Consider the following 21,265-nt stretch of genomic DNA (forward strand, 5'->3'; position numbering starts at 1 on the left):
ATGATGTTACTCACTAGTCTGTCAGGGCAGCTGTCAACAGGTTCGTTTTTAATGGCACAGATTCATAGTTCAGTCAGTCCTCAAGACATTTGGAAATGATCACTCAAATGGTATTTTTATTTATTTATTTATTATTCCATGGCATATTTAACACAAATGTGTCTCCACAAATGCAGCTGATTACAAGGATCAGGGTAAACATGACAAGGTGTTTGGATAAGCTCTGGGTTTGCGTTACCATAAAATGCTTTGCTGCAGCTCAGCAAAGCAACACTTATTACACAGTAAAGACATCTTGAATACACCGTTATATTTCAGAAAAAGTATCTGTATTATTATCAATACCCAGCTTTAGTTGAGCTCTTCATGTAAGTCCCTACTGACTCCTGCATTGTGACGAGTGAACACCCGCTGAGGCTCCCTATGATCTATGGGACTGTCTCGGCTCAGGCAGCCCCGTCCAGTTTAAGAGCAGCCACGGAATCAGCAGCTTTTTCCTCTTCACCTTCCTCTTCTTCTTCCTCATCTTCCTCCTCCTCCTCATCCTCCTCCTCATCGTCATCGTCATCGTCGTCCTCATCGTCTCCATAGTCATCCCGTTGGCCTCCTCCAGATGCTAGGTTCTTCCAGTAGGCGTCGTACCCCGACGCGCCGTCGTCGTCGTCGTCATCATCGGCACCAGCCTGGCGGCCGTATTTCAACGTGCGAGCTGCAGAGAACACAGATGTGACATTAGCTCTGGTTTCATTTACTGGGAGGGTGAAGCAACAACAAAGTCAGGTAAGACTTTTGAGAATCATGTTTAGGTTAATTGCAGTTTAGATGTATTTCAGTATGTATTAAGTTAAACTTCGGGTAGAGCCGGTTTGTGCCTCTCTTGTATTAGCGTAGGATTTGAATCACAAAGCTAAGCATCTGTTTTCCTGAAAAATAACATTTACCGCAGTTTAAAGGTATTCCTGGTGTCCTGACTAAACAGGGTTTAAGTTCCATTTGATCAGATGCACCGCTCTCATAAATTGTGTAGTATATGTGTGAATATCACAAAAACAGTAAAAGTTGAATAAAAAAAAAAAGGTGAAATTAGAAAAACAGGTGCCAAAGAATTAATTGTTTAGCACACATTGTCTCAGAGTGGACAAGCCACTCTAATTATTTTGCACTTTTAACTGGAAATAAAAGAAATTCTCAGAAATGTTCCTGTTTTCTGTTTTGTTTCTGAAAACACAATTCAGCGAGGAAGTCGAGGCTTCTGCCACTTCCTTTCCTGTAAAAAAAACAACGCGAGACTCACTGGACATGCTGAGGTCTTTGGTCTCCTGGGTCTCGTGACCACACTTCGGGCAGGGTGGGGCTTTGCCTTTCTCCTGTTTGAAGACTTTGCTCTTTGCGTGGTCATCACAGTAGCAGGCCTGAGAGGACACAGTTGAATTAACGTTTACATCATTGCATGGAAATGTTGACGGCACACACATTATCTTGATATATAGTGTAAAATGAGAATGAAATCCAATGACTGTTCAGGCTCGTTCAGACAAGTATTGTCACCCACCCCAATCTATTTACAGCAGCATATTCCTTCTCTGGCCTCAACTACAGAGCTACTCACTTGCCCTGAGAAGGTTGTACCAGCTGTCTTTCTGCTCCTGTACACTTTGAGAAAGCTTGTATATTTTATTTATGTGAAAGATAAAAGTGACAACCATGCTGCATTCCTATAGAGGCTGAATATAAATTCATTTTACAGTGTGTATGTAACTGACTGATCTACAGGCTTGAAAGGAAACGTTTGGATGTCTTTCAAGTCTATGTTAATAATCCACTGTAGTCATTCTTCCTGCCCATAGTGGCTGTGGAAATATCCCAGTAAAAGACCACCATCCTTATTCTGTGCAAAAATGAATGCTTCAGTTCAGTTGAAGTTATTAGGAGGCATCAACTGTGTTAACTTTTTCAAAGTAACAGCCTTTTCAGTTCAAATTCACACTTTGTGATTTCCCCAAACACGGTTTACTTGAGGTAGTAACTGTTGCAGATGTAGCAGGATAAACAGTGTAGTTGTGTTAATAACGGATCCCTCCCTGTCAGTATAACCAGGAGAAATGATTACACCCAACAGCAGCTTTTTTAAACCTAAATATGGCCATGTGAAATCAGCTGTGTATGTCTTTTGCTACATTGTTTTATGTAAATGCTTCGTTTCTCTTATTTGACAGCTTTTTTTAGAAAAGGCAATTGAAAATGTATCTATTAAAAGGAGGAGTGTGTAGGATTAAAGGGGATTTATTGGCAGAAATGGAATATATTATTCATTAATATGTATTCATTAGTGTATAATCACTAGTGTTCCGCTAGCTTACAATGAACCCTTCATATTTACATAGGGAGTGGATCCTCTCAGAGTCCGCCAAGTTGCATTGCCACATTTCTACAGTAGCCCAGAACGGACAAACCAAATACGGGCTCAAGAGGCCTTTCGCATGTTTATGTCACCTGAAGGCCAACGTAGGTTCTCTACACACTTGGTAAGGGAGGGATATTCAGATGCAACCTCACTGATGCCACGTATTCCTACACACTGGTCCTTCAACTGAGCTATACCTATTTACAGTGTGTGTGTGTGTGTGTGTCTGCTGTGTGAGTGAAGGGTTTGCCTATTACTATTTAAATTAGTTTTAATGTTATATCAGTAAAATTGCTTTTACAACTACTTCTGCTCAGAGATCATGTAGTCTGGTATCAAAAGGGTGATATTTATTCGGATTTTTTTAATTTAATCTTAATTTTGAATTACACATTACACATTTCCTTTTTAGGGGCACACTCAGAAAAACAAAAAAAAAGCAAAGGAGAATTGAATTTGACTCTTGTCTTATCAGTTAGGAGATATGGCTCCTTTGTTGTGGAAACTTTTCGTGTTGTGAGCTGATAAGATGGGTACAGTTTTACAAAAACATAACAAATACAAAACATGTTAAGTGCAGCATAAGGCGCAGATAGAATAAAACAATGACCTCCCTCCACTTTGTTATGTGTAGTAAGGATAGATGTTCCCCTCACCTTACAGCGCAGGCAGGAGTGCTGACCCAGTCTATTACAAGAAACACCTAAAATGGAACGTAAGAGGAGGCAAAACAAAGTGTAAACAATCTCTGGATATTATTTTCTGCAACGGATAAGTTACACTTGACATTGTAAAACCAAAAGACTCACACTTGTACGTTTCCGACTGGAGGACCTGGCAGCTCGCCTGGTGCTCAAATTGATCATCCTCACACAAGAAGTTATGACAAAAGGAACAGCGGAAGATTCGCCCTCCTATTCATCAGGAAGTAAAACAGCCATAGTTGACCCTCTGCGTGACACTGATGCGATCGGTGATTATGAAACAAACAGGGACGGTGGGGGGTCCTACCGTGATCCCAAACAGCGCGGTCACACTCTATGCAGTCTGCATCAGTCAGAGGACACACACAGGAATGAGTGCTCAGACATTTCCTGCCGTGGCACACCCAAGCTTCACAGAAGTCACACACTGCTCCCTTGTGGTCAAGAAGAACATTACAACAAAATAAAAGGTTAAGAGTTTGCCATGATTTATCTTTCTGATGCCATTGTAAGCATATGCATAATATTGACCTCAAACTAAAGAAAGAATGTACTGCCTTTCAAGTTATTGTAGACCCTGCTTCCAGCTTTGTAGTTGTATTAATATGTAATTGACTTTGTACTTGCACAATACTGCAGCACAAAGTGCACAATTGAGACACTGATACAGAGTGATAATGATCACGTACGCTTTAATGGTGAACGACTGTATGGACGTTATTAAGCGCTGAATCATGCTTGCACACATTTCTCATTCCTTTGATGCTTGCTCGTTGAATCCTATGCCACTGCACACCAAATCTACCAAATCTGTATGATACGGTGTCGGACAAGCAGTTTGCTGACTCAAGCGCATTTCAATATTTATTGTCTCTCGTAAATAATATTTATTTCAGATTAAAGAAATTGCTGCATAAAACACAGACATGTCACAATAACAACATGTGCGTAAAAAGCACAAATGCAGACACTGGCCTGAATTGAAATATTCAAACACATTATTAAAAGATGTTTTTTATATAGCTATTACTGTACCTACTCTTACATTACGGCGAGAACCTAATGTCCCCATAATGATTGATAAAGTGTGGATGGGTCAAAGCAAAAAGAGGCATTCTCGCCGTGTGATTAGATCAGTGCAGTAACTTACCACCATGGCCATTCCAGTGGTGTGGATCCCAGGATGTTTGATGACACAATCTGATGACTTCATGCACTTGGTTTTGCCTGACAACACAAGCATTACGCATTTCATAGTTCGTTACGGTGTCACAACCTATTTTAAGATTTAAGAAACATTGCATAACACACTGGAAGCGTGGGGATTGACAGACTATAATGATGGCAAAAGTCTTTGGAATGCACTGCTGTCTGCCATCTGTCTTTTTTAGAAACCACCACTGGGGGGTGCCAAAGTAGAATGTTCTACACACACTGGCATCAAAGGTGCACTCCACTGATTTGACACATGCGGAACAGCTTACTTGTATTGGTAAATACTACTCGGTCAGTGGCACTGGTTGTACGATGTGTTCTGTAGCTCGGGAGGAGCTTTCTTAAGTTTGAGAAAAGACCCCCCCCCCCCCCCAATGATGTAATGAACTTAGAACTGGTGCTGCATCTGAAATCGCATACTATGCAATACATTCTCAATAGGTGTACTTTTGCTCAACACATTTTGTGTGAATAAACAGCAGTATGTATATTTTTGGATGCACTGAACTGTAATGACGACATCACTTCCCGAGAGACTCACAGGCATTGACAAATTTCACATACGTGCTATTTAGTAGTTGTCAGGGTGCAGTTTGGGAAGTTGAGGATGCAGCATTTTCTTTAAACGTGGGCCATAACTAAGGACTTAAAGTCAGGATATCACCTCTGCTTCACCAAAGTTGACCATTTTTTTATTTACAGGGCTATAGTTTTCTTATTGTCAACAGATACCATGAAAGGCCCAAAACCAACAATGAACTGATCCTACTAACATGTAAGGAGCAGCCAAAACTGATATACCTTCTTTATCTTAATCTGCTGTGCCATTGACTTGTTTCTCAAAAACTATTAAACATTTCAAATCAATGATATTTAAAATTATAGTAGGATAAAGTACATCAAATGACATGCGTGTAAACATACAAGTTGTCTGTGCAGATCACTCACCACACTGAGCGCAGATAGGCAGCTTCTGCACTGAATTACAAAAGTAGCAGAAAGCTCTGTTCTTCTGTTTTCTACCAGGTGACATTACAAGGAGGAACAAATAAAAAAAGGTTAACTGGTTGACCTGTGATATGTATACCTGAATAATTATAATATAATATAGTCACTTACCTCTGACATTTGTCACAGTCCTACAAAAAACACAAGACAATTAAGTAACAATGTAACTTCAGATATGATACATTGTGTTAGCCATTATGTGTTAGCTACAGTAGCTACGTACCATGTTAAAGTTGCAGGGGTGTTTAGCCACATCGACAACATCACGATTGGCTCTGAACTGCTTCTCTCGCTCTTTACGACTTTCTGCCTTTTTACGGGCGCCGGTTTTCTTTTTGGGCATCTCTGGTTCAAGAGGCTGGTTTCCACAAAGCTAACGGTTGGTTTAGAAGCTGGTTACCTGTAAACACGTCACATTAGTTAGCTAACGCTAAGTGATGTTGCGGGGGGGACGTAACACACGCTGGCTAGTTTACATGTGAGCATTAACGCTAACTCATTTTTAAGTTAGTTTAAGTGTTTTGTTTGACTTCTGTTATCAATAAACACAAACGGAATCTAGACCGCTCACACATGCGATCCGTTATGAGGCCAAACATTGCCGATAACCAATGTAACTAGTTTATAACGTTTTAGTTAATGTTGGCTAGCTGTTGCTGCCAGCAGATACAGTTATTAAACGGACACGTACAATCGCATGGTAAATAAATACAATTAACTTTAAATATAGCCGTTTGTATAACATATTTAGGTTGTCTAGCAGTTACTTTCATGGTCCTGAATGTTAAATATTAATGTCACTTCAATTGTAATAGTGTGATTTGCAATTTTTACCAAAACGATCGGCGTTCCCGATCTCTTGTTGGTCCGGTCTGAAATATGTCCGGGCTGAAACATACTACCGAGTATTTGGTTCCTAGTTAATAAATAGATCAAGGTTAAATACTCAACTTTTGGTATGCTATGATATGAATAAAAAAAGATTAATCAAATATTTCATAGATCTTTAATACAAAACCCATTTCGAACTGCCATGGTTGCAGCTAAATGCATCTCACTAGTATAATGTGTTCCCCATACCTTACAATTAAATTAATTAATAAACACATTTACTGTATGTTCAGATTTCTAGAAATGATTGATTGATTTGCCTTTCATACACTATATGTTAGTGCTGTTATTAGCACTTGGCAAAGCAATGTCGTGAGGCAAGCAGCCCAGTGAAAAGCTATTACATAGTTATTTCAAAGACATTGTAAACTATTTCACTTCAGCATACACAAATATTAGATTACTAATGTCTTTACTGGGCTCATCCCAACCTCTGTTGGTTTCAAGTGTATCCATAGAAGGCTGATCCATCTTTAAGATTTCACAGATGATGCATCAAATGTGTCATGCAGAATCTTTTTTTTCATAATAAAAGAAAAGAAGACATGAATTGTCAGATGAATGGAATTACAAATAATAAGTAAATTGAATGACACAAATTTAAATTTCTTTTTTAAATTAAATTTGCAACTTCCTTTCAAAATGCCAGTATTAATAACATAATAACACTGCACACGCCTATAATGATTCCAGTGGCTCCATAGCCCGAAATTGCCCAATAAGATAACATTTATATATTATAATTTATTATTAACTTATTAATTATGAATTTTGCTTCTGATGCACAAATAAACAAAACAAAATCCAGTGGTTTCAGTTTTGTCACACGTATAAGAACAGGACGAAAAGACCAAATGCAAAAGTAATGCAAAACCGTTCGTGACTGTAAGTGCCATGGTTCATGTGTAAGTCTTTCTTTGGCAGTGGATTACATGATTTATGACTGTTTTAGTTTTCTCCACATGCAATGGGGCGTCAGAGGCACACCAGGTCACGTGCTGATGAGCGGTGAGCCAATCCTGAGCGAGGACGGGAAACAGCTGACGGTGAACAACAACTCACACACACAGCGTCGCCTTTTCCTGCAGGTGGTGGTGTGTAGTGGGTTCTGCACGTAGCTCACAAACTCTTAGGATAGCTCGTCTATGATGGCTGGTGTCTGTCCCTGGCTCTCATGCAACGTTAATGTTGTTTGGTTCCTGCTGTAAGAAGAGGGACGTGGTGCGAGCTTTCTTAGTGAGGAGGAGACCCCGGACCATCCATCCCAAACCAGCCGCACTATGGCTCCGTCCCTCGTCCGAGCTTGCCGCAGTCTGGCTCTCTCGACGTGGCTGCTGTCGTTTTGTTTCGTGCACTTATTGTGCCTGGACTTCACGGTTGCAGAGAAAGAGGAATGGTACACCGCCTTTGTTAACATCACCTATCTGGACCCCGTCACTTCCGAGGTCAAGACAGAGAAAACCGAGTGCGGTCGCTATGGCGAGCAGTCGCCCAAAAAAGAAGCCAGAGGTCTTGTACTGGTGCCGTCCAGTCTGCAGGACAGACAGGCGTGCGACCCCAACGTTAGGTTCCCCCCCGTCCTTCAAAACAGTGACTGGGTGGCGTTGGTGGCTGCGGGGAACTGTACATACCGAGAGAAGATCCGGAACGTAGCAAATTACAACGCCTCTGCAGTTGTCATATACAATGTGGGCTCCGGCAGTGCAAACGACACCATAACAATGCCCCATCCAGGTAAGAGACAACAAGTCAACACGTCTTTTATCATAAGTCCTGTCCATTCCTGTGATGGAGGCCTGAGGGTACAAATGTCTTAAAAAAAAAAATACAAATCCTCTTCAAAATGTATCGACAAAGTTTAGTTTAACTACAAGGTTCACAAATAGGCTCTTCGTGAATGTCACTGGAGAGATTGAGATTAAAGGATGCACAGTGTAGATGCTCATGACTAAGAACACTAAACATTTCCATCCTACTGTCTGTCGGTCTACCATAGTTCAGATGAGAGAAGCTCAGAGTTGATAAACAAATGAACATGCTGATTTGAGTCTCCCTCAGTGTTCACAGTTCACTCAACACAATGAGTTTAACGAGCAGCAGCAACTCAGGGCTTCATAGTTGGATTATATTTTTATTTACAGTTAATAGTCTCATAAAAAAAGTGTGTTGCACTACCATTATATTCTTATAATATGGTAAAAGTTTGGTATCCACTTCTGGGACCAAAACTTCCCATGACACCATTGTAAGAGAATAACCACTTACTTGCATTGCAATACTTACCCACAACTGTGCAAGATGTAGTCATGAAAGTTTACAAGCGTGTAGTTGAGATCAAAATGAAGGCCGAGATTGGAGATGGGTGTGGTCCGAGCAAGGGCGCCAGAAGTAAGGCTTGTAGGAAGTTTTTGACTTTACGCCCCTGGCCCGATTTGGTGTCACGGCTGGTGAGATCGTATTGCAAGGTTCTCTTTTAGTTTCCAATTGACATGTATTTCCATTGGAAATGGGCTCTCGAGCAGCTCGTTGCTAGTTTTCATAAAGGTGTGGCTGACCAGACCACTAAGTCCGTGCCAGACAACGGCACAATGCATTAAGGCTGTTGGACAAAGGGATCTGTGGAGAAACAGATGTTGCAACAAAAAGCACACAACAACTGACCATAATGGTCTAATTGATTACAATATGTTTTTTAACTAAAAGGTCTCTTTGAGTGGACGTGTCTGCGGCCCCTGTCATGAAAAGCAGATGATTTGAATTCAATGCAAAAAGTCCAATGCAAAAAGTCCAAAGCTTTTACTCAAATTCAGAGACGTGTCTCAGGAGAAAGTAGAGACCAACCCAAAGCTAAAAAGTGAGTGAATGATGGACGTGCATTCACCAGGTGGCCGGATGCACAATTTCACATGAAATTGAAAACCAGGCTTTCCCTGCTTCGAGCCATGACATAAATGTAAACTGGGACACTTTAAGGGACAGAAGCAGCAGGCAGGAGAGGTGTGAAGACAACGCAGAGCACAGTGACCCAAGGCACGGGTCCTAAAGTGTAGATTTAATGTGAGGCTGCCAAAGAAAGAATGGAGCACTTTCCTGTCCAGAGCCAACACAGCTGGGCTGTAAAATCCACAGTTGCCAGAGCCAGAAACCTCTCAGGGCTTGATTTTATTCAACCCTATCAGCCCAAGACTGAGTGGGGTCAAAGTCATGATACTGCCAGGTCAGAACCTGTGAGTTTAACTCTGAAGGAGCAGGGTTCATACTTTGCAGTCAGTTTCCTGTCAAAGTTGTATAGCATTACAGGACATGTGCTTATTCGCTTTCTTGATAGCAGCAGTGAATTAGCATACAGCCTGGAAACAGCTCATATGGCCAAAAAACAAATGAGATTTGCTATTTTATGGGTGGCTATGTACCAGACTATTTCTTTGCCTTTAGAGCAGAAACTTCTTGGACTCTCCGCTGGTTGCCTGGCAACTGCTCAGCACCAATTAATAGTCTGGGACGCAATTACCCGCAAAACCACAGCGTTGTGTTTTCACACTTGCATTTTTGTGTTGAGTAATTGTACCTTTTTAGAGCTGCTGGAATTTGTTACAGTTGGACAGAGGCAGGCTAGCGGTTTTCCCCCCTTGTTTCCAGTCTTTATGCTAAGCTAAGCTAATCGCCTGTTGGCTTCAGCGTCATGTTCAACGTACAGATATATCATTTAACGCTGATCTAGAAAGTGAATAAGCATATCTCCCAACATGTCAAACTATTCCTTCAGTCACCAATTAAACATAAAAAAAACTTGCCTGGCCATGCCACAGTCTGCTTTGAGTAACTGTCGGGTTGAGATTAGTACATGGTTGTTAATAAAGCATTCGCCAGTTAATTCCGTGGTAATCTGTGCCTCAGTGTTATCCTCTCTGCAGCACACCAAACACCCTGTTAAATCAATTAAATTCCCAGCACTGAACAGGTTGGTGCCCACTGGATTAACCCATTCAGTACTTATTCTTCTTTGCTGTCACATTTTGGCCAAGTGGGTCTGAAAACGCCGATCATTTTACAAGTTCAGCCTCAGTGACAGACATTGCACTCCTGTTTTAGAAGCAGCTATTTTTGTCCGCTCTGGCTGCGTCACAGTGAACAGAAGAGGGAGATAAGGCTTAGGGAAATCTTACATGTTATGCCTTCCCTCATTTCCGCTGGCTATGAAGCAGAAGATGGCCATACATGGGGTATTTTTTTAAAGTCTACAGAGGCTGGAAGCAACAGTGTTGGCTGTTGACATGAGATAATGTGGTTTTTCATATAACAGTTGTTACGTCACAGTGATTTGCCCTTCGCACCATATGGTCGAACTAAAACCATAAATCTGCAGATCAGGAGCGTGTGCTTCTGAGGTTACACACATGAAAAAAGAAGTTTACACAACATGGAACATTCAAATGAATACCTGGCATGGGGTTCTTGTAATAAACACATTTTAGAAACTCTAAAAATGTATTCCAACGGCATGCTTACCTTGTTTTAAATGTTCATGTCAGTGAGAAAGATAAAAGCAAAAACTTCGGTTAAGAAGTGGGACAGCTTGTGGCCCGAGAGCCTGAATACACGGCGGTGTTCAGCAGCGTGTTGCCGTTTGTTTGCCGTCCAAACACAAGCTTTTGTTTTTCTCTGTCATTGTTTGTAGCAGAGTTTGCTTTAGAGGCTCTAACATACATACACTCATTTTGAGGGAGCAGCCACCATAATACAGGATAAACCTTTGTGTGTTAACAGTGGAGATACTGCCAGCTGGATGACTGTGTGGTTTGGGATCTGGCTGTTTTTCCAGAGGATGTTAGCTACACGTGAAGGGCTTTGGACCCATTTCTACCATACCATATGAAATATAGCAGCTGTGCAGATTTGACAACAGACCTGTTACATAAAGGGATTTGTGAGTATGACAGCAGTAATGCATTGCTGCTACATCCTGAAAATGAAGCATATCTGTTGGATTCAAAGCCTTTAACTCCTCTGGAAAACACCAAAGGCCGTATTTTCTGTAGAGCCTCTGGCAGAATTACCCCAGCGTATCATTTTAAAATAGCACTGTGCTGATCTCTGTTACAGTGCACGAGGATTTATCTGTGTGTCTGTTAGGCTGCACAGGTGATGGCCGGTTAAACAAAGCCACTGTTTATGGGGACTCAAGCACCACAGGGAGCCACTGTGACTCCATGCAGCCGCAGTCATAAACATGCAGCAGAAGGAATATGATGTAACCGTACTCAGAATGTTAAAGCAGTTCCTGGAATCATCAACCGGCCGCTGTACGGCTAAGAGAGTAGAGGCTTGTTCCCTTATTGTGACTAGAAACACAGAGTTATGTCCCATGGGACCTCAAATAAACACAAGCCTGCGAGATGCTGGATGTTTTGAGACAGGTACAGATATCGATATATGATGTCAATTTGCAATTTATTTATTTAGCTTTATTTATTTTATTTTATGCTAATTACATTTGACCATGTGCTCTTTCAAAACTATAATCATTGGAGGAGAAATTATATTTTAATTTAAATGTTTTTTTGGCTAAAAAACATATTTTAAGATGTCTAAAACATAATCTATGAACCATCATGTGTAATTTGAGTGTAATAGAGTTTAAACTGCTCTCCAGGTATTCAAACTCCAGACACAATACTGAGGACTTTGGTGTCTTGTGTGGTAGCTACAGTATGGACCTGATTCATCTTCTAAACATCTAAACTGGTACTTCCTGTGATGTCTGTGTGTGCAGGTACAGGCGAAGTTGTGGCCATCATGATCCCAGAGCCTAAAGGTCGTGAGATTGCGGCCTTGCTGGAGCAGAAAATCATGGTCAAGCTGTACATCTCCATAGGAACCCGCAACCTGCAGAAATACGTGAGCAGAACGTCGGTAGTGTTTGTCTCCATCTCCTTCATCGTCCTCATGATCATCTCCCTCGCCTGGCTCGTCTTCTACTACATCCAGAGGTTCCGCTACGCGAATGCACGAGACCGCAATCAGGTATGGCTTGTGTGCACTTTGTTTAATCAAAGTATGACTCTATGAGCTGATGTGTTTCTGCCTGGAAGGGCTACTGACAGTGCTGCAGTGCTGTGGTCTCAGTCTTGACATTGGCCCATGCATTTTTCCATCTGGTGTCGGGTCTGTAAAGCTTTAAGGAGAGGCCAGAATTAGCCTGACAGCTGGCCGAACAGAGACGTGGAAAACCGGTGAACCATCAACCAACTCGGCTCTCTGGCCCTGTGAGCAAATACTTGCTGTTGCCTTCTCTTTATAATGAATGGCCGCCTCTGACGTTCTTGTGACGTCTGTAATAACAATTCATCATTGTGCCTGTTATGATAGGAGCCGGTGCCGTGACAACCATTGTTTCCACTTTGAATTATGTTGATTATTTTACAGAATTGAACAAATCTGCTCTCATTTTAATTCCAAGGCAGCTCAGTAAGGTAACTGTTAAAGCGTGTCAATTCTCTGAATCTGTGGCCACCGGTTCCTCTAATATTCTTCTAATAATACTTTTTAATCTTTAAAAGAAAAACAATATGCCATAATTTTCTGTTATGCCAAAAAACAGGAAAACCTTTCCCTCGTTAATTCGTTTTTATTCCATTGTGGTTCACTGGTTTACGGTGGTTCAGTGGTGGTGTTTTATACTCTGCACTTTATCTTACAATAGTAGACGTCGACGCTGCTGATGTGAAGAGATCAAATTGTCCACAGCAAAGCGACATGCGATGCTTGATGCGAAATTTGTTGTAGGTGCACATGAACATGTAGGCGTGTTTTCTTTCAGCTGATGTAGACCAATTTACAGTATTTACTGTATATCAACAGACCAATGAGATACCTGCACACTGCTGAGTCACTGACTGTTGTTTTTATATCCACAGAGACGTTTGGGAGATGCTGCCAAAAAGGCCATCAGTAAGCTGCAAGTACGCACAATTAAGAAAGGAGACAAGGTAACAGTACATGTCACATAACCTTATAAGCATCTTTGGCTATACAGTGACTTTAACAGTAAGCTATACATACATGATTGTCATTGTGGACATTATTTGAATTATACACTACTTATTTTATTTATCTTCTTGAAAATCATTCTCATTTTATGTCTCTTTTGTTTTAGATTTTATTGCTTTGTTATTTATTTCTACGGTGAAATGCTTTGTTACTTTATTGTGAAAGCTACTATATGAGTTATTAGTATAATTATACTTGAGAATTAATTTCTTTGTCATATTCATCTATTTCATTTCTGTCTTGCTGTGTTCTGTGTTTTAGGAGACTGAGTCAGACTTTGACAACTGTGCAGTTTGCATTGAAGGTTATAAGCCAAATGATGTTGTGAGGATTTTACCATGCAGGTAATGTGTATGTGCTTGATTCTTGTTGTACGTACTGTAACTTTAAAACTATACTACTATATATATATATACACATTTCACTAGCAGTCATTTGATTTTGAATGTTTTATGTGTGGACTGCGTTCTTGTTTGGTCAGGCATGTCTTCCATAAGCACTGTGTGGACCCGTGGCTACAAGACCACCGGACGTGTCCTATGTGTAAAATGAACATCCTCAAAGCCTTGGGAATTCCAGTAAGGTCCTTTTTGATTTATTATGTTTTTCTCATTTTCTCTCATTCTCATATCAAAGTGCAGAACATAAAATAAATGACCTCTCATAGCATTCATGAGATTGAGAGACCTTTCCCACGTTCCAGCTCAACGCAGACTGTTTAGATGACGTTCCTCCAGACTATGAGACATCTGTCGGCGGTCCACACGCCAACGCCATCAGCGGGGCGAGTGAAATCACGGTTAACGAGAGCTCGGTGGTTCTGGATGCAGCCGGAGAAGCGACAGACCTGCAGCAGCTCCATCCTGATGAAGAGACAGAACTTCAGGCAGGAGAAAGCCGGCTCATCGCCAGCTGTAAGTCCAAACATCACACATTTGTAGCGTAGATGTAAAGCCCTGACAGTCAGTGAAATGGATTTTTGATTTATAGCTAAGATGGGAAGTTGGGACATTCAGTTTTAATTCAAAGTTACAGTTAATACAAAGTTATCGCCACATACTCAACAGTATGTCTCTCTGTCCATTTATTTGTGTCTCCATTATCTAACACAGTGAAGTCTTTGACTGTTGCCTGATTTCTGCTCTGTCCTGTGCTTGAAACTACTTTGGGACCTAAAGGAGTTGACTAGACTTTTTGTCCCTCATCCCGTAGAGGAAACCATTTTTTTTATTCCCCCTTTCTCTTGACATTTTAGGGTTGAATTGTTTATTCTGAGACCTTAATCAGGCCAGCAGCCACCTGGTCTGTGTTCTCTAATTCAGATATTCCTGAGCAACACAGGAGGATAAGAATAGAGTTCCCCTTCCTTGACTTACACTCAAATATTTATGTTGAAGTGTGTTTTACACTTTAGCACCTTATGGAAACGCCTGAGGGTTGTTTCTTTAACTGACGACCGTTAAACATCTGCTAGTTATCAGCAACAGTCATGCACATACACATGTTCTTTCTGCCATTTAGCATCTGAGGCCAAAAACATTTCCACAGAACAGGGATGTAGCCCCAACACCTATGCTATGGCTGGATGAAGGAATAAACAGGGATGAGATTTTTATGTTTTATTTATTATTGTGTTAAACGTTTTTTTGTGGGGGGGGGGGGGGTTCGTCTTTCTGTGAAGATTCAAGGACAGAGGATGTCGTATCCTGTAGAGACTGTAAAACCCTCTGAGGTAAATTTGTGATAATACATATATTGTTTTAAATAAAGTACAAAAAGAATAATAGAGTATAAACATTCATCTGCATTTGGGCTTAGAAGATAAAAGTCACATTTTTACACCAAATCAGTAAATCTATGTAACAAGAAATACAGCAGGCCATTTATGGATCGTACTTGGATTTAATGCCACTATGTTCTGTAAATTGTACATTACTCCAGCTCCATCCAGCTTGATGTAATTACAAGCTTCCCAGTGGTTTTACTGTTGTTCTTGCAGTCAGGTTACTGTCAGCGTAGGGTTTGTAATGAAACTTTAATGTGGTTTTAAAGACCTGGAAGTGCAGAGTGTAACGGTAAAGAAAACATAAGATGTTTGAGTAACGAGTGCCAAATCCTTCTGCTCAGCACGTTAGACTCGCCAACACTTCCAGGCACAAACATGTCCACACTTAGTTATTGAATGAGGAGACTCACTTCTGACACAGATAGACTGACAAAGTTGTAATCTCTTTTTACGTCTCACCTGTGTCTTTCTTCCCTGCACAGTAAAGAAAACATGCCTTTATTTGGGATGTATTGAGGTCAGCTATAGTTTTTATGCTATTAGATAGTGTTATTCATAAGTGTTATGAGATGTAGGAGATTTAAGCATTATGTGTTTTGAATGTTTTTTTAATGATCTATTCTTTGTTGGAAAATGTAGATTCAAGTTGTTTAGCCATTGATAGGGACAGATGAACTATTGTAAATTGTAAAAAAACAAGATTGCAGTTTTACCTGATAGCTGAAAATATATATTAATGAAGAGTTGAACTAATTTACATTTTAATAGACTTATTGCATCTGTACCTTTTTAACTTTCTAGCATAAAGTAAGTAGACCTGCAAAGATTGGTCAATTGTAAAAAAAATAAATAAAAAAAAGAAGACGTAAATCTGCAATTATTTTTGATATTTGATTAATTGTTTGTCATTTTGGCAAAATGTCCAAAGATTTGCTGACTCCGGTTTCTGAAATATAAAGATTTGTTGCTTTTATCTGTTTTTTATTGCAGTAAACTCAATATATTTTTGGATTTTGGACTGCTAATGGTTCAAAGAAAGGAAGACATTGCTACGGGTTGTTAAAAAATGTCAGGGTCTTTTTTGGCTAATATTTGACATTTTGAAGACTTAACGGTTAATCATTATATTAAGAAAATCATCATAAGTTGCAGCCCTAGTAGTAGGTTTTAGCTACATTATCATGTAAATATTGTGCTCCATACTGCTTCTAGAGCAGAGGAATAGATTAACTATCTATGCATTGGCACTACTTGGAGGCAAAAATAAGTTTGCCCGAAAGGGTTCGGATTTACGGCACTTTAAGCAGGAGATGAGCTCGCCACAAGCAGGTGATCTCATCAAGACTAATTAGTATGTGAATCAGATATGATCTGTAATATGTCGCACCACTATTGAGCTCACTGTGACAATGTCACTGGTAGGCAGTTAGCAGGGGATGACACTGTCAGGATTTCTGCTGCTGTGTGTTGGCTGTGATGGAGGACCGATTGTGTTGTGTCTTTAGACTGAATAATGAGCGCTGTCCTTAATGATATTGCAGATTATTCTTTCTAAAGTAAGACATTTACTGGGTGCGTGCTGCAATCAGATTCCCGGAAAAATGCCTGATTTATCACTAAAATGTGGGGAAAAAATGTTTAAAGGCAATGGCATTAACCCAAAGAACTCTACCTTATTTAAAGGACTTGACTGTACAGAGACACTGGTATAACTGCATCCCACAGCGACCTCTCAAGTAAGGAATTACCTCCCTCTCTCCCCCCTCAGGTGGGCACCATCATCCACCCAGCAGTGATTCAGACACCTCTATCATCATGGGCGTGGACGTGGGCATGCCTGAAGTAGACTCCACGGAGCAAGAATGTGATCGGGCCAAATCCTGAGCCAATGAAAGTTGAGATAAAAAGCATGAATCACCAGGAAAAGCAGGACAAAAGCATGACGAAGTGACCGGGGCCCCCCCAGAGATTCGCCACGTCTCTGGCCCCCTGGAGGAAGTGACTTCACAGAAGAAGGGCAAATGAGCAATACACCATAGCAGCACAAAACCCCCCAGTTTTGTCTTCACTGCAAAACAGATTTGTCCCTGCATCTGTGGACGTGTTGCTTGTTCGTTTCCTAGCAGTCACACCTCACAATTGTGTTGGTTTGACTGCTATGCTGACAAGACAGCCAATCACAGCTCTCACAATGTGGTGGCCCAGTTTTTGTAACACGTCATCTTTTCACATCCTTTAAAGGTTCTTGATACAATATTCAGAGACTTAATATAGCATCAAACATTTATTTGATATGTAAAGATACAGTGTGATGTCTACCTGAGCAAAGAGTGGAGTCGCTCTTCCTCTGTGTGCGTTGTAATCCGAACTTCTATGTTCTTTTCTGACATTGCCGGGCCGGTCACACAGGTTTTTGAGTGCATGTGAGCGTGCCCCACTTATAAGCTCACGGCCGCCGCTCTGCACTGCTCTCATACAGCGGTTACAGCTGAAAACACCATCCTGACCAACGCTGTTACCTGTTAACTAACGCTGTTAGCTCTGTCCGCACTGTTGGTGTTCGTTGCACAGTTAGCGCGGTTAGCCACCGGCTCAGCAAATTGCCATGTTGAGAGCCGTTTGGGGGCACTAGATATGCTCTTAATTTTGTCAACCTAGTATCTGGAATATCATAGGTTGTTTAAGGCCTAATACTGAGTTTACCATTACAAAATAATGTTTCTAAACCTGTTGCTGGATACACTATAAGCACAGAAGCAGCAGGGTATCCTTAACGTATGATTGCAGCTTTAATTGTTATTCAAAATATGTGCAGATTGTTTGATTTCTTGGTACGAGATCACTGCCAACATATTTTTACTGATGTAATGAATACATAGCATGTACAGAGCCTATATCAGCAATTTATTCTGAGTCCAATAGTTGGTGTGAATTCACCACCAGCTATGTTTCAACTTCAGACTTGGGTACACGTTATTACCCCTTGAAAACTTGAAGCGTGGGTCTTTAAGTTCATGTGGTCATGTGACATTCAAAGAGTTGGAATATGTATATGCACACGTTATGCTGTAATTTCTAAATGTAACGGTTTCTGTTACTAATTTTGCGAGAACTGCATTTATAACTTATATTTTACCAACTGAATATTCCTGTTGTTAAGAGAAAATAACCAAACACAAGGTAGATATTTCTGTCCTCACAGTTGACAATCATAGCTTGCCACAAGCAGTTTGAGGCGATGTCACCCACTGCCCTACTGAAACTGCTGCTGTTTTACAAGTTATCACAACAAACTGCGCTGGTGATCACTCCCTGCTGCCTGTCAGGAGGGAAGTGTTCATATCTGTGTTCACTCTGCTGCAAAATACAGCTGGCAATGGTAGTTGTCAGTACCACATTCTGGCACGGTGCAGATACTGTTGACAAACTTCCGACACTTGTCAAACCAGTCGGTATAGATATTTAAACCAGTCTTTGTGCCAAGATTATCAGTAGTGTTTTAAACATTGTTGTCTTTTCATGCACACTGATTTCCTTGGCTGTAAAACAGAATGGCCCTGAAATAAAGTGAGGACGTAGAATTGGATGGTTTACGTCAGTTAAAAGTGGGACTGTTTAGGTGGAAAAGGAGGGCGCTATGCATCGCCTGACAAATACGATGCATTTGGATTCCCAGTCGGGGTTTTCATTTGTGGAATTTGATGCTCCGAACATGTATTTATATGGCATGAAAAGCTTACAGCGTAAAATTGTTTACAGTGGAATAATTGAGACGTTTTGTTTGGAATCGGTCCACACTAAGTCGGCTAATTTTGGAAACCTCCATGCGTACAGCCCTCGCAAAGATCTCAAAACAAAAACATCTGAGCAACCGGAAAACGGCTACATTACTTATTCTGCATCCGTCAGCAAACAACAAAACTGCATCACAGCCACCGTGTGCTGAGGATGAAGGTTAGTCGGCTGATTCTCAGGTGGTTAAAGCTCTTTTTTTTGTCCCCTTCTACTCTCTTTGATTCAACTATAGTGTGAGATTTATAAAAACATAGATCCAGCTTAATGACAACAAGGGGATCGGCTATATCTACATTTAAAATGGGTTGCTGGTAGTAACGAACCTTCAGAAAATTATTACCAGAATCTGCAGGAAAACGCCAGCTTAGTGTGGATGGAGGACCGACACAAAGAAATAAAGGTGTATTTTTAGCTTGTACTGTTAGACTCCTGCAGTGATGCATACTGTTAATTAACGTTCATCACCTTTAACCGTTTTTGGTAGACTTCATTCTTCTACTTTTGTTTGTCTGTCGTCGTCCTGCCAATCACCTCCTTATTACTTTTTCAGTAATGTCATATTGAAGAAGATCAGTAGGATCTAAAAGTTTTCGCTCACATTCCTGTCGACTTACACGCTAAAGAAGCACAGACTCCACTGAGTCGATGGAGCCATTGGAATTTAACTGGCTGGTTTTCTTATCCAGTCATTGTTTCCATGATGTTGTGCCGCCAAGTACTCCACCAGGGACTCTGTTATATAACACACACATGTCCACACTCCTCGGTCTGGGTCGATCATTGAAGGATTATTGAATGTATGGGCAAATGTTTGAGTGTTCCATGAAAGCGAGGGGCTCCATAGGAGGGGTACTTTATAATTCTTTATTTCTCCAAGCATTTTATAAGAATGTAACGTTCTTAGCCGTAGCAGCTTGATACCCAGAGACACTACTTTCTAGATAACACTGAAGTAAGAAGTTAGAATATTTTGTTTAACCGTGAAATACTGCCTGCAGTTGGACGCATTCATGAATGTACATTTTCATTCACTATCTATTAGACAATGCTGTCTATTTGATAAAAAGCCTGGTTTACGTCTAGCTATACACCTATTACGTTGTGGATATGAAGGTGGAGGATGATTGTGATTCTTGCCAGCACATCATAGATACAGACATTTACGTCTCAGCCAGCCTAATGAGACGGCACAATACATAAGATAATAACCCAGAAACATCGACATCTGTTGCTCTCCTTGTCTTTCTGTCAACACTTTGAATTTCTTCTGTCGTCTTGTCTCCTTCTCACATTTACACACACACACACACACAAAACAAACACTCTGTCTCCATCTGACCGTTTGTTTGGTTGTCATAGCGGCAAGATAGAGCAAAGCTCATCCGTTTTTCTGGCTGCACTGCCTAACAGAGCGAGTTTGTCTGAAGCTAAACCTTCTTTTTACAGAGAAACTTAAAGATTATATGACTAAGATATAAGGTCTTCTCTCAGTTTTGTGTGTTTACAGTGTTTCAATAACAACTCTCTTGAAGGAATAAATAGAATCCGAAGGAACACTAAAGACCTTGGTGTACTCCACGTATTGTACCGGCAACATTGAGTGGCACATTATTTTATGTGTCCGCAATTCCCTAATTTCATTTTGTTCTCTTGTCACATGTGTTTTCTTTTGTTTGTGTACATTTTCCTATATTGCAGTTTAACCTTCCAGTGAATGAGGAGACTTGAGGAAGACTTATTTTTAATGTTCAGCTTTTGAGAAAGGGGGCTACAGTATTGAACATGGCACAGTTGTTGCTTATTGTTTACTGTTGTGATCTTCTATCTGTACTATTGTGCGTATGTGGGGTGTGGGGGGGAGTATCAATATATTGTACGCTATACCCAGCAGAAATAACAGCATTGCTATTTTGTAATATAAAAAAAGTATGATTAGCGGTGTCTCTGTCCTTTTCTTGTACCATGATGCACGTGTAGGAATGTCTCTGATTGTGAGTTATAATAAATTGAATCAGGTTTTTTTCAACTTTGATAAACTTGTTTGTTTTACATTAACTCTATAAAAAGTATGTTTCGCTAAATAAGGAGAGCCGGTCATAAACACTATCTGAACTTTGTTGTTATGTGATGTTTGAGAGCAAAGGGTTGCACTAAAGTCAAGGAAAGCAGAATACAGCCATCTATCTGGAAAAAGAAAACAAATTTTCCTGCTGAGCTGAGCTCTGACAACATGCTGCATACAAGCTGAGCCACCAAATACTCTGATGTTCTATATTTCAGAAGTCATCTGTGACAAAATGTCAACACGGTAAGGTCTCCTCTGATGGTTGCTCAGGTCTGTTTGAGATTTGATGTCAGAATTTGGTTCTTTTTAAGGTCCTATGAGCACTTTTTTTAATGGAAAGAATATGA

The 21,265-nt window shown here is 40.6% G+C and overlaps 2 protein-coding genes across 3 annotated transcripts; one reads left to right on the forward strand and one right to left on the reverse strand.

Annotated features, from left to right (window-relative positions):
• Positions 1–42: 42 nt before the first annotated feature.
• Positions 43–8,693, reverse strand: znf330 (zinc finger protein 330). 2 transcript variants are annotated; one of them, XM_079159659.1, is made up of 10 exons: positions 8,506–8,693; positions 5,555–5,731; positions 5,443–5,462; positions 5,272–5,342; positions 4,259–4,335; positions 3,416–3,542; positions 3,214–3,318; positions 3,061–3,107; positions 1,295–1,412; positions 43–709 (listed from the first exon to the last, which is right to left on the reverse strand). In XM_079159659.1, exons 2-10 carry the CDS (start codon positions 5,672–5,674, stop codon positions 447–449), a joined length of 948 nt encoding a protein of 315 aa, XP_079015785.1. In that variant the 5' UTR covers positions 5,675–5,731; positions 8,506–8,693; the 3' UTR covers positions 43–446. The 2 variants fall into 2 exon arrangements, with proteins under 2 accessions (XP_079015785.1, XP_079015784.1); XM_079159658.1 differs by lacking the exon at positions 8,506–8,693 and adding an exon at positions 6,166–6,217.
• On the forward strand, positions 7,324–20,883 carry rnf150a (ring finger protein 150a). The gene is made up of 7 exons (XM_079159655.1): positions 7,324–7,956; positions 11,996–12,246; positions 13,140–13,211; positions 13,534–13,616; positions 13,754–13,850; positions 13,976–14,186; positions 16,827–20,883. Exons 1-7 carry the CDS (start codon positions 7,503–7,505, stop codon positions 16,940–16,942), a joined length of 1,284 nt encoding a protein of 427 aa, XP_079015781.1. The 5' UTR covers positions 7,324–7,502; the 3' UTR covers positions 16,943–20,883.
• Positions 20,884–21,265: the final 382 nt, after the last annotated feature.

Source organism: Pholis gunnellus (assembly GCF_910591455.1).
Source record: "Pholis gunnellus genome assembly, chromosome: 5".
Taxonomy (NCBI): domain Eukaryota; kingdom Metazoa; phylum Chordata; class Actinopteri; order Perciformes; family Pholidae; genus Pholis; species Pholis gunnellus.

Excerpts from the sequence above, each read along its gene's own strand:
- rnf150a (XM_079159655.1), top strand. The coding sequence starts at position 7,503 with ATGGCTCCGTCCCTCGTCCGAGCTTGCCGCAGTCTGGCTCTCTCGACG. Across the intron at positions 12,247-13,139 it reads ATGCACGAGACCGCAATCAG|AGACGTTTGGGAGATGCTGC; the intron begins GTATGGCTTGTG and ends TTATATCCACAG. Across the intron at positions 13,617-13,753 it reads GTGAGGATTTTACCATGCAG|GCATGTCTTCCATAAGCACT; the intron begins GTAATGTGTATG and ends TTGTTTGGTCAG.
- znf330 (XM_079159659.1), bottom strand. The coding sequence starts at position 5,674 with ATGCCCAAAAAGAAAACCGGCGCCCGTAAAAAGGCAGAAAGTCGTAAA. Across the intron at positions 5,343-5,442 it reads GACTGTGACAAATGTCAGAG|AAAACAGAAGAACAGAGCTT; the intron begins GTAAGTGACTAT and ends GTCACCTGGTAG. Across the intron at positions 3,543-4,258 it reads CCACTGGAATGGCCATGGTG|GGAGCAGTGTGTGACTTCTG; the intron begins GTAAGTTACTGC and ends CTTGACCACAAG.